This window comes from Hipposideros armiger, unplaced genomic scaffold (genome assembly GCF_001890085.2).
Source record: "Hipposideros armiger isolate ML-2016 unplaced genomic scaffold, ASM189008v1 scaffold_18, whole genome shotgun sequence".
NCBI classification, from domain to species: domain Eukaryota; kingdom Metazoa; phylum Chordata; class Mammalia; order Chiroptera; family Hipposideridae; genus Hipposideros; species Hipposideros armiger.
The window spans coordinates 4,181,815-4,194,254 of NW_017731368.1; the positions used below are offsets into that span (position 1 = coordinate 4,181,815).

The 12,440-nt window shown below is 49.1% G+C and overlaps 1 protein-coding gene across 1 annotated transcript in view; it reads right to left on the reverse strand.

The window, feature by feature from the left end:
- Nucleotides 1–12,440, reverse strand: part of LARS2 (leucyl-tRNA synthetase 2, mitochondrial) — a 133,693-nt gene that overhangs the window by 1,714 nt on the left and 119,539 nt on the right. Inside the window, exons 16-17 of the mRNA XM_019630964.1 lie at nucleotides 7,008–7,217; nucleotides 4,707–4,834 (exon numbers count right to left, since the gene is read on the reverse strand). Of these exons, the coding sequence (XP_019486509.1) occupies nucleotides 4,707–4,834; nucleotides 7,008–7,217 (338 nt within the window). The remainder of the gene's footprint in view (nucleotides 1–4,706; nucleotides 4,835–7,007; nucleotides 7,218–12,440) is intronic.

Consider the following 12,440-nt stretch of genomic DNA (forward strand, 5'->3'; position numbering starts at 1 on the left):
GAGAGAGAGAGAGAGAGAGAGAGAGAGAGAGAGAGAGAGAGAGAGAGAGAGAGAGAGAGAGAGACCCCAGCGCTGAGAGCACCTGGAATGACTGCCACCTTGTTTCCTGAGCACTGTCCCATCATATCTGTGGTGGAAATTATGTCCCAAATCCTCAGCATGAGATGGCTTAGGCTGTTCCCAGGGGAAGAGGAATTACTGTGTTATTGGGTATCAAGTCCAAGTTCAGATCTGCTACAGGGGGTGTCACCGAAGATTTTACCTAGGTCTCAAGCGGACTAATTTCTGGGGACCTCAGACAACCTTCATTTCTGATGACTGACTCCAGCAGGGGGCGCTTGAGGGTGAGGACTTGGAAATTAACAACTCTTGCTTAAAATGGACCAGCACAGTTCCAGGCGCCAGTGGGCATTCACTGAATATTAGTTCAATATGGAAAAACTTCACAACAAAAATGAACTAGTATTGCCACTGAGGAAGTGACCACATGGCCCAGGTAGCTTCTGAACAGTCATCCTTCAAATTCTTGACCCCATTGCTCCCACAAGAATACTTAAGATTTCTTTCACTACCGCTCCTGGTTTTCATTTTAAAAATAGTCACTGAATTATGAAAAGTTACTAGAATAATTTCTCAAGTTTCAACCAAAGCACATTATCGAGCGTTCCTTAACCACCCACTTCTTTTTTTTTTTTTTTCTTTTTTTTTTTCAGATTTCCTTAGAACCTCATGTCATTTTTACTGGTTGCATTAGCCTAGATCACTGGGTGGGAGACAAATGAAAGTGTGTCCTGAAATGGTGTTGTTTTAAAAAAGGCTCCACGATGCAGGGTTTCTGTGTTCTGAAGCTGCAGAGCTGGGATGGCTATCTGAAGGGCTGTGCTGCTCTGCCTTTGCGTTTCTAAGCCATTAGAAGCTGCCTACGTTCAAGGCCATGTGCTTGGTTTGACTGACTGAGACCTCAGAAGAGACGTCCCAGCCATCACACAAAAGCCATGTCCCTTGTGAAGTCGTGGGTCTCCCAACATGGAATCCCCAGAATGTGCACTGAATAACAAGTCATGGCACCAGCCCTCACGCCTCTGTTCTTACTCTTTTTTTAGGGAAGAGACACCCAGGGCAAGGTCTCCTCTGGGCACCACGCAGGATGTGGAGTGGGGTGCTGGGGCAGAGAGAGCAATGTTCTCTTATGAGGGACAGACTCAGGGTGACTCAGGCCTGGACTCACAAGCTGTGGGACATTGGGCCTCGGTTTTCTTCTTTAAGGATGAATCCTCTGAGTTGGTGAGTGAAGTGAGGTAACCTGTGTGAAGGGACCAGCTCGCTAAGTCTGACTTCCTCTGCCTTTCTCAGGGTTCCCGGCCAGGGTGGGAGGAGCAAGCCTTGGGGTGTCCTCGGCACAACGACGACTCCAACTTCTAGACCCAGTCAACCTCTGGTGCTTCCCCGGAGCCTGGGGGCTGGTCCTACGCCTTCACTGGCAAGACCTGTCCAAGGGATTGAGGTCATTCTTGGCCACAGCTGGGACCGAGGGGAGGGCATGTGACCTCGGGATGTGCCGTGGTGCCCGATGGGCTTCCCTACTGCCCCAACCCCTGCTCATGGTTTCTGGCTCCCTGGGACTCCCCTGAGTAGCTTATCCAGGGCAGTCCCTTTGGGGTGAGTAGGTCTCAATCATGCTCCCCACTTCTGGGTATAAGGCACCAATTAAGCGGACAACAGAAGTCTGGTTGGGACTTAACATGGGGCTTGGCCTTCAGAGGCTCAAAGGGGAAGAAGTATTGGGTTGTCGGAAAAGTCATGACGCATTTTTGCAACGAAAAACATAGAAAAAATACGTCATGACTTTTCCAACAAGCCAATACTTTCATCACCTCAGACAGTGGCTGTTCCACTTTAGAGACGCCTTCCAGTCCGTTTGGTGGCCCTGTGAGCTTCTGCTCCTCCATCTTTGCCACCTCCACTTCCTCACTCAGCCTGTTCTCTTGGGCGTTCCCAGCAGCAGCCTGGCAGACCCCCGGCCACGATGCTCCTCCCCTGCCCCATCCATCCACACTCACGGACCGGAGGGGAGCCCCACAATGGCTACAAACAATAAAGCCCCCGTGAGCTCTCGCTCTGTGCTGCACAGTCCCTGAGCGAGCCTGCTTATCCACACCCCATGCCTGTGAGGCCGAAGCACAGCCTCTGCACCCCCATTTTACAGACGGGGAAGCTGAGGCACGTGAGGTGAAGTACCTGCCCAAGGCCCCACCCCAGCAAGTGGTGATGACCTCACGGGTCCTCTCTCTCCTGCTCAGACCCCCTGCCAGCCCCCACGCCTCCCAGGTATGGAGTCCGGCCTTCTCTCCAGAGCCGCCCTGCCCGTGCCTCTGCTCCGGCCTCTCCAGGCTCACGGGCCCAGAGCCACTGAGGGCTTTCCCTGCCTTTGATGCTTTGCTCCACTACGTAAACCCTGCTCTTCCTCCAAAGCCAAGGCCCCACGGCCCCTTCCTCACGATGCCTTTTGCAGTTGCCCACTGCCAGAAGGCACAATGCAGATGCTAACAGCAGTTGCCATTTACTGAGTTTTTAAGCCCTATTCTGCCACGGTTTCCTCACCTGTAAACTGCAGTCAGTCACACACCTGCCTTGTATATAAAATAGGGATAACAACAGGCCTACCTCACAGGGCTGTTGTGTGGAGTAAACGAGTTAGTATCTAGAAAGTTCTTAGGGCCCCGCCTGGCCCTTAGTCAGTGCTCACATGTGTCAGTGGGTTTGTCATTAGTGCTTCCAGAGCCAGCTGATCACCTCCTGGCACGATCCCATTTAATTCTTTCAGCAACCGGGTAAGGCAGGCACTCTGCTCGCCACCATTTTCTACTGAGGAAACTGAGGCTCAGAGAACTTATTTTGCAACATTGAGATTTACATAGGGATGGTCCAACTCCAAAGCTCTTACATCTTAACCTCAAAGCTACATAAACTCCGTGTGTGTGTGACAACTCGTGTGCCCGACTGTCCCTCCTGGGCACTGAGCTCCATGAAGATGAGGCAGGGCCTCTGGGCTCTGTGTCCCTAGTGTTTGGCACAGCCGGGCATGCCGTGGGCACACAGAACATGGGCACGGCTGACCCGAATCACACTGTGCTGTGCTGCAGCTTCTCCTTCCAGCCATGGCACCGCCTGATGACACACGGCGACAGGACACGGACCTGCACAGAGGTCCTGCCCTGTGGCAAGGTGCCCTGACCGCAGGCTCTCGAGTTGGTGTGTTTGCTGGGACTCCTACACATATTTCAAATTTGTGTTTTTCATTTCAATGATAAGCTAAAATTACTTTACCAATGATCAAACCTCAATTTCTTTGGTGCAGTGGTCATTGAAAAGGGAAAGACATTTCCACAGACTAAAACTTCCATGTCTCAAGTTATCATTTCTCAGTTGTGCTGAGGAGAAGATATTTACGTCTTAGAAGCATTACTGAAGTTAAAGAAATTGCCTCTGTGCCACAAGGCTGTTTCTGGTTTTGAGGACCTCTGGAAGAAGGCTACCAGGGCAGCCCCACCTCCTCCCCTCGGTGGGGAGGCCGAGTAGGGCCGCTGGGAGCTACGTGCCAGAGCAGGTGGTGTGGAGACAGAGCCTGTTCTCCTGGGTGAGTCTCTCCAAGCCTCCACCTGCCTGCCGGGCCCAATGTTTGCACAGATGCCCAAGGGCGGGGGCCTGGCGGGTGGAGGCCATGCTCTCCCTCAGTCCCCAGGGGGTTTGTTCATGGCCCTGCTGCTCGCAATTTGCAATCATTTTACTTACCTTTCCGTTTCCTTTTCATTCCCCCTGTCTTTCCCACTAGGCGTTAAGCTCCCTGAGGGTAGGGGTCCTGCCTGTCATGTGTGACTTTGTATCCCCAGAGTCTCGCCCTGTGCCTGGAGAAGAGTAAGTGACTCAATAATTACTGATGAGTAAACAACTAAACCTGGGCAAGGTGACAAGCTTCTCTGAGCCCGCTTCCCCAGCTGGAGAAACTCAGAATGGTAACAGCTACCTTATAGGGTGATAAGAGTTCAGTGAAATTTTGGATGTAGATTACTTGGTCCCCTGTGTGCCTCTGAGGAGATGTGCCAGGCGGTCCAGCCTTTGCCCTCTTCCCCTCTTCAGCCATATCAGCATATTCAAGAGAGAGTCTTCATAATGTGTCTCACATTAAACAAATTAGCTATGTAAAAATTACATACAGGATAAACTACAAGTTATTTGCTCTATAAAAGGTTTAAATAATCATCTACTTTTATGTATTTAAAATGACCCAATATACCGAAAAAGGAAGAATTTTATGTAGCTTCTGTGCAATACATCTTTCAGAGCGGGCGTGCCTGCATTGCCAACCTCCTCACCATCCCCTCCCCCAACAAGCACTACGGTAAAAGCAGCTCAGCGGAGCCTAGAGAGGTTGAAACACAGTTGGGAAGGAAGACAACTGGAACCTGGAATGCAGGACAGGTTTGTTTTTCCTACTTCCCAATCCCTTGAGGGCCATGAGGGTTCAGTGCTCACCACTTTTGGTATGTGGTGACCTCAAGCTGAAGGCACAGGCCAGGGAAAGGCAGGCAGGAAGGTCGGGCTGAAGGCTGGCTGGGCCAGAAAGGCCTGACGGAAACCCCCAAGCCTAGGCAATGTCTGTGGGCCGCAGGCTCGCCATGGCCCTGGGGGCTGCGGGAGTCACTCACCAAAACCAACATCTCCACAACGTCGGGCTGCTGCAGGAACTGGGGGTCCACGGCTGGCCACGGCTGGAGCAGCACGCCGGCGTCCCAGGCGTAGTGGGCGCACAGCTTCTTAGGCACCAGCGCCAGGCCTGCAATGTCAAGGCCAGAGGGTCACTGAGCACACGCGAGGCTCATGGCAGCAGGATAGAAAGCTCTCACCTCAATACAACCTGGCTGGGCCCGACTGAGGAGGCTCCTAAGGCCACACCATGGTTTTTCACAGCCTACTAGGCGTTCCCCACTCACTCCGGCCTGGTTTATCATCCCAGGTTACAGGCAGCTTTTTTTTTTTCTAGACAGCACTCAGAGCTGTGAAGGTGAACGCACATGCTGTTCTAAAGTGTGCGTCTGGAAAAACAAGGCTGCTGGGTGGTCTCTGAAGTGCTGCTGTGAAGGAATATCTTTGTGCTCCTGAGAGCCGACCCCAAAATAACGAGCTGAGATGCATTTGCTTCCTTTCTTGCCTGTGAATACTGTGGTCTCAAAGGGCCTCCCACCCGGTTCTTTCATTCATAGTCTCAGGAGCCGACAAGCGGAGAACAGCAGGTGCTCCTCCTCGACCTTCTCAGAGGGGTCTCAACCTTGCTGCTAAACCTCCCCTCTGGGGAGGGGTTCTCACTAAGTATTGAGCTGCAAAGAGCTGTCCTTGGCTTGGGTGGGTCAGACACGAGGAAGCAGTGCGCAGCGAAACCCCGTCAAGTCCTCCCAGCGTGCTTCATGCTGCAGCCATCCTGTGGCCGTGCCCAGGACATTCCCACTCAGCACTCACAGGGTTACACAGGGCCAGCTGTCAGTGCTTGGGGACACCAGCCAGGGGCTTCCTAGCAGGGAAAGCTTTGATGTCAAAGCCTCTGCCGATCATATGAGCACAAGAGTTGACCCCCAAATGTGCAGTGAATACACACATCAGAAAAACAGATAGATGCCTGGGCACTACCAATGTAATCCCATCCCATGGCCTCCTTGTCCTCCCAGAGGCAGGCCCTGAGCAGGGGTGGGGGTGTGAGTGTGCCAGTGTGCCCAGGCTGGGGCTGTGCCATGGCAGTGGCACAGCCCTCACGCTGTGAATGGCTCTTCCGGAGGTGGTGGAGGTGGGGGGCCCTTGCCCACCTCCCCCTTGTTATTAGCCTTGAGACCAGGAGATGCATTTCAGGGACAGGCCCATGGCTCAGAGGAGGGTCAGAGGCAATGGTTCCCACCGATGCCAGCGCCAGGAACACTGGGCCAAGAATGACAGCTTTTTCTTTTATTTTCTTTAATGACAAAAATAATGCAAGCTCCTTGCAGAAAATTTGTAAAAGGTCAAAATATAATGAAGAAAATTAAGTTCAAATAGCATCTCTAAAAATTTTTAGTTTGAAACGCTAATATATTTAACAAATATTTGTATGTATGAACTAATCTTACAAAACAAGACAAAACTACCACCATCGCTAGGATCCTGCTGTAAATATAGTTTTGAATGCTCTTTTTTCCCTATATTTTAAAATAAAAATTAATTTCATGAAAAGAATGACACACAATAGTATATATAACATGACCCTAGTTCATTAAAAATTTATATGAACAGATAAAAGTTGTAAGTAAGTAAATCAGAACATTAGCAATGATTATCCCCAGGGGAGAGAAAAGTATGGGTGACTTCTTTTATGTTTTATGAATTAACTACAAGGAACACTTACTACTTTTTTAATTTGAAAAGGTATTTTAAAATAACGTTTTTCCATACTGTCAGATTAATTCAAGACTTTTCTCCTGGTTTCTTTTTGGGTTTTCATTTTCTTCCCCGTTTAACTTTTGATTCTATCTGTAATGTATTTTGTGTGTAATGTGGAAAAACATTATTTTAAAACATACACAGTCGATTTTCCAAGCCCAATTTGTGGAAGAAACCTTCTCTTCCCTACTGGTTTGTGATTCTTGTTTTATAACGTGTTATCCTAGAGGTGGTTTCAGGACTAATCTAAGATGAGGTCAAGGATTCGGGCCAAAATGTGAATCCACACACTGCTTCTTTCATTGCGAAAAGTCTTGCTACCAAAATACTGGTCAGTCTAACTCAAATGTGTGCTGAGTGACACAGCTGACGTACAATCTAAGCACAAGCTCCTCCTCTTGTCGTGGACTGTCATAGACAGGCCCAGCCTCGCACCGCTCTGGGCACCACCAGTCCCTTCTAGCCTATCGGGCTCCATCTTGATTCTTGTGCTAATGTCAGACTTACTTGTCGCAGCTTTGTACGTCTTCCTATCTGGTACTCACGTTGTAACCCCGTGATGCAGTCAATCTGAGGGACGCAACCGGGTCTGGGGATGGAGTGGTATAGAAGACGTGCTCCTGGGCCCCGCTGGCCCCCTGGACCCTGAGCTTTTACTAGCGAACCTACTCCGTTTCTAACAGATGTGCCCGTGGGCAGAGGCGGGAGGGAGCTTCTGGCTTGTTCCTCAGAAAGGATCCTACTGAGACTCATATCTTAGACAGAGAGGTCTCAGAAGGGAGATAATCGTTTCTTTATTTCAGCAGGCTGGTCCAGGATGGCTTGTCCTGTGACCCAGCTGCAGTGGGAAGGGCTCCAAAACCTCCGTATGGCAGTTGTACAGGATGCCTGGGAGATGAAAGGACCTTGGACACAAATGTTCTGGGCAGAAGCTGTTACAAATTCCATGTTGAAAACAAACGAGGAAGCCCAGCCTTCCTGGAGCAATCAGGATGCTTATTTATAGTGGCCTGGACCCCCGCCAGCGTTTCCATATAGATGGGAGTGGGGCCATCCTGCCAGGGAGGAACAGAAACTCAGACCCGGGGTTCTACACAGTGTTTTCGCCTCCCTGATCTTTTTAAGGAAGTAAAAATACCGAACGTTTGCATGGCAAATACAATGGTTTCTTTACATGATGTAAGTCTGGTCAAGAGCTGGCCTCAGGGAAGCACATGGAGAGGGTCTGAGACCACGCCGGGAAGTGGCCAGGCCCTCGTGCACAAGGCCACCACACAGGGCTCCCCACCTCCTTCCTTCCCTCTCTTGGGACAGTTGTTGTTTCTGACATTTCTGCAAAATAACCGAATCAAGCCTCCTCTCCCACTCTGAGGGCTGGCGAGGTTGCCACAGGGCCATGGCACCCGGGAATGAGTGCTGGGCGGTCACGGCTTCTGTGGATGGCAGGCCTCAGCTGGGGGCCATCTTCAGGACTGTCCCCACCCCCACGCTGTCCCCTCATACACACACAAGGGAGGACCCGGGGACTCTGTGGCATCTGACCTCACCGTGCCTCATCCAGCTCTGGCATTTCCAAGGAATGGACAGGAAGTGAGGCCGGTTCCCTTTAGCCTTTACCCACAGAAGCCCCATGGTTCCCCCCCGGTAATAAACCCAACTTGTTAAAAAGTGTGCACATCTAAGACCCCTTGGGTCTCTGCCTGCTTGAGGTGCCACCCTCCCAGCCTTGAAACTAAGCTCACGCTGAACCGAGCTCCGGATTTGGTTGAAGCCTTTCAGTGTTGTGTTCATTTTGTTTTCTTAGGGATAGCTCCCTCTTTGGGCTTTTTGGTTTTCTGATCAGAGCTGTATTATTCTTTGGCGAAACTGTTTCCTAGCCTCTCACCCCTGTGGCCTAATGTCTCGCCTGTCTATCTGCCTGTGTAGGACCTCGAATGCTGGGTGTTCTTCTTACCTGTCCTTATCTCCTTTGCCTGCACGCTGAGAACCTGTTCAACCCTCAGGAAGGCCTTACAGGACCTCCTCTCCTCCCTTTCAATCTAAGTCAGTCGCTCGACCTCACTGTTGCTTTCACTTGCAAACTCTACTACTACGGGGGAGCCCAACACTGACACTATGTAGGTTTTAAGCCCTTGTCACGTTCAGATCTCCGTGCTGTCCTTAAGGACGTCTCAAGTCCCAGATGGAAAGAGGCAATTTCATTAAAGGATTCAGGCTTGTCTCCAGCCCAGGTCTCTCCAATCCCTCCCAATAATCCACCTGTTGGAGCGGAGGAGGGAGAGGGGGCAACAGATGCAAAAGCTTGGTTAGAAAAGACTAACTGGAAAGACCCAGAAAATGACTTAAAACATAGTGAAATATATTTGTACTCAGAGTACCTTAAAACAAGATCTTTTGGGGACTGTACCAAAGCTCTTTCCTGTTAAAGTAAACTGGACTTTGATTCAATCTTGCAAGAAGCAGAGAAGGAATCCACAGGAGACCTCAGACAGGCCTAACAGCATCTTTAGATACCATGTTTCCCTGAAAATAAGACCTAATTGGAAAATAAGCCCTAGCATGATTTTTCAGGATGCTCGTAATATAAGCCCTACCCCAAACATAAGCCCCAGTTAAGACTGCCAGCCAGACATGGCTGTTTGAATAAATGTAGATTTTTGGAGCAAAAATTAATATAAGACCCGGTCTTATTTTCGGGGAAACACAATAGTTGTCTGGACTAGCTCTTGATGTGTGCAATTCCAAGCTCTTTCCAGTTTTTTAGTGGATGATTAAAGCCAGAAATTGTAGCTAGGTACATAAAAAAAAAAGGGGCTGCCAAATCACCCCACCACATGAACTTCAGCATTTGGCTGAATATTTTCAGGAGGTTTTAGATACCAAAAAGGATAAAATCCAAAGTAAGCTCATGGCTTTGTGATGAAAGGAAGAAAACAGGTCCTCCTATTCCTCAAGGGATAAAACGCCCTTTTCTTTTGACAGACACACTTGCTGATACTATAAAAGGGGGGACACTGGAAAAATAACTGTTTTGTCTTAGCTAAAAAGGAAAAGGAACGAATGCTCTCTCCTCCTGGGGAATCACGAAGTCGTGCTGAGACTGGAGAGGCCAATTCCCAATGATTCCTGTAAAACCAGGAGAAGCGCCTTTACAGCAGAAGGACATGGACCGGCCTTTCTGACAGACAAGTGCACTACTCCGTCAGCTAGAAACTACCACCCTTTCCCACCCACCTTCTGCAGTCATGAGGCTACGTGGGTAACAGGAATTTCAAATCCTCCATTTCTTCTCATCACCCAACCTTGTACTGTGGCTCCTGGTCCCCTCACTGGTCAGCCTGCATTTCTTCTCTGTGATACCACATCAGTAAGTGTTTAGATTCCTCAAAAAATTAAGTATTAGAGCTGCCACACAACCCAGCAATTCCACTTCTGGGTATTTACCTTTAGAAAACAAAAACACTAATGTGAAAAGATATCTGCACCCCTATGTTCACTGCAGCATTATTTACAAAAGCCAAGCTACAAAAGCAACACCCTAAGTGCCCATCGATAGATGACTGGATAAAGAAATTGTGGTGCATTTATGCAATGGAATACTACTTGGCTATAAAAAAGAATAAAATCTCGCCATTTACGAGAACAGGGGTGGACCTAAAAGGTATTATGCTAAGTGCAATAAGTCAGACAGAGAAAGACAAATAGTGTATGGCTTCACTGATATGTGGAAACTTAAAAAACAAAATGAATAAACAAAACAGAAATAGAGCCATAGATAGAGAGACTAAGCTGATGGTTGCCAAAGGGGAGGGGGTGGGGAGGTTGGGAATAAAAAAAAAATAAGTGTTTAATTAGGAGACATCTTACATGTGAATGGAATTGTCAAATCAACTGCATTTCAGGTGGACCATTTCTAGAAATATCTGAAGACTCCCACGCACGATCCTTTAGTAGCTCAATGCATGCCGCTCTGCCTACCCCTCTCTGTTTGACCCAATCCCAATCTGAGAATTATGTGAGGTCCCTGATTCTCTCCGCGGTCTCTCCTGATGTGGAGAGAATGCTCGGGGCTGAACCCACTGAGGCAGAAACAGACTTTTCTGAACCCTCCCCCACACCTGCTCAATACCCTTTGAAGCACGAAGGTAAGGAAGGACTGAGGCCTCCTGTGGAAGACTTTATATAGAGAAAAGGTTCATCATTCTCTATTTTCTATAATTAACATGTATCACTTTGGAAATAATCATGGAAATAATCATTGAAAAGTCCAGACCAAAACATGGATTTATTAGTACGACAGCTCTAAGGTTTTAAGCCTACAAAGGCAATGGGTGTCTGGGTTTAAAAGAATCATGAGATGATTCGATTGATACAGATGCCCCTCCTGGGCGCACAGAACTCATCACAAAATCTCGCACCCAGCAGGGGCTTTCTCCTCATTTGGAGCAAGTCAGGAGAGCACAGATAGCATTTCCTTCTTGGGGTTCCTTGTTTTCAGCTCACTTTAGTCTCTGAAAGACTTGAACAGCGAGCGCCCACTTAGTGAGTTTTGTAGCGTGTGTGGCCAGTAGTGCCTACTTCATGAACCAATGCTGTTCTTGGGACACCTCGTGGCTTTTGGTCACGATGTTTGGGAAGGGTTGCCGTGAGGTCTGCGGCTTCTCAGAGGCCTCCAGATAAAAGCAATATGTCAACACAGTGTTCTAGGCTGCCTGCCTCCTGCGAGCGCCTCTAAAATGTCCCCAGGGGCCACAGGAGGCCTCAGATACAAGGTTTGGGGCACCGGGCCCAGCACAGCCACCGTCCCGTCCTCCTGCACAGCACCGCTCACTTCATCTCCATTTCCACACGGGGGCCACTGCGGGGGGCACAGCAAAACACCCCTCCTCCTGTGCCTGCCCCGCGGGACCCAGGGCCCAGCGGCGCTGCAGACACACGCCGACACTGCACTGGGTTTCCTAAATGGACTGAGGATCATGAGGGCAAAACGACTTAATGCCAGATGAATTCTTTTCCTTCTAAACAAAGCAAGAGACTATAACCCTCATTCCATTCTAAAAGGTTGCTCCTTATTAAAATGAACAGAAAATAGAGATGAGCAAAAGGACAAAGGATCACTGACAGTTAGAGAAGATGGCGTAGGGGGTGTAATATACAGAATGGGAAATACAGTCAATAATATTGGGATAGCACAGTATGATGTCAGGTGGTGGCTGGACTTAGGGTGACTGCTTCTTTAGGTCTATAAGTGTTGACCAACTATGGTGTACCCCTGAAACTGATATAATGTTGTATGTTAGCTATATGGTTTAATAAAAACCTAAAAGATAAAAAGATGGCTTAAGGTAAAGAATTCAAATGATTTCTTAAAAGGAGAGGACGTAGGTATATTCCAGTGATGGGCTTTCAGAATTACCAACGTGCCCTGTAAAATATCCCCAAGAGGCTGCAAGAACAGTGAGGTCCTGCCTTAGGCTTCCATCGGAGGGCCAGGTCTTACGTCGAGGGGCAGCCCCCCACCTGCCCATGCATCAGAATCACCCAGGCTGACCCACTCGTCAATCCCAGAGCTCCAGAATTAAGGTCTCTGTAGGATGGTGGGGCAGAGGCACCGGCATTTCACCCATTTGAGCCTCAGGCATCGGAAGGCTTCCGAGCCCAGCTCAGGAATAACGGTTTGGAGCGGAGGCCTGAATCACAGCTTCAGTGAATATATTTTAGATCTGCACTGTACTTCCGGGTACCTTTTTCTCCATCTATAAAGTGAGAGTTCCTATCTTAAAAAGGAGTTTCTATCTTAAAAAGATGACAAGGGGCCATGACATGTGGATACGAGGAGGCGGGATGATGAGGAAGGATTTGCAGTGGTGACACCAGCACTCAGTCTGGGCACATTGCTGAGAGCAGGGAAGTGTCTTTCCCGTGGGCAGCAGTGACCACGCTGAAGAAGGGGTGCCACTATTCAGACTGCGAGATGA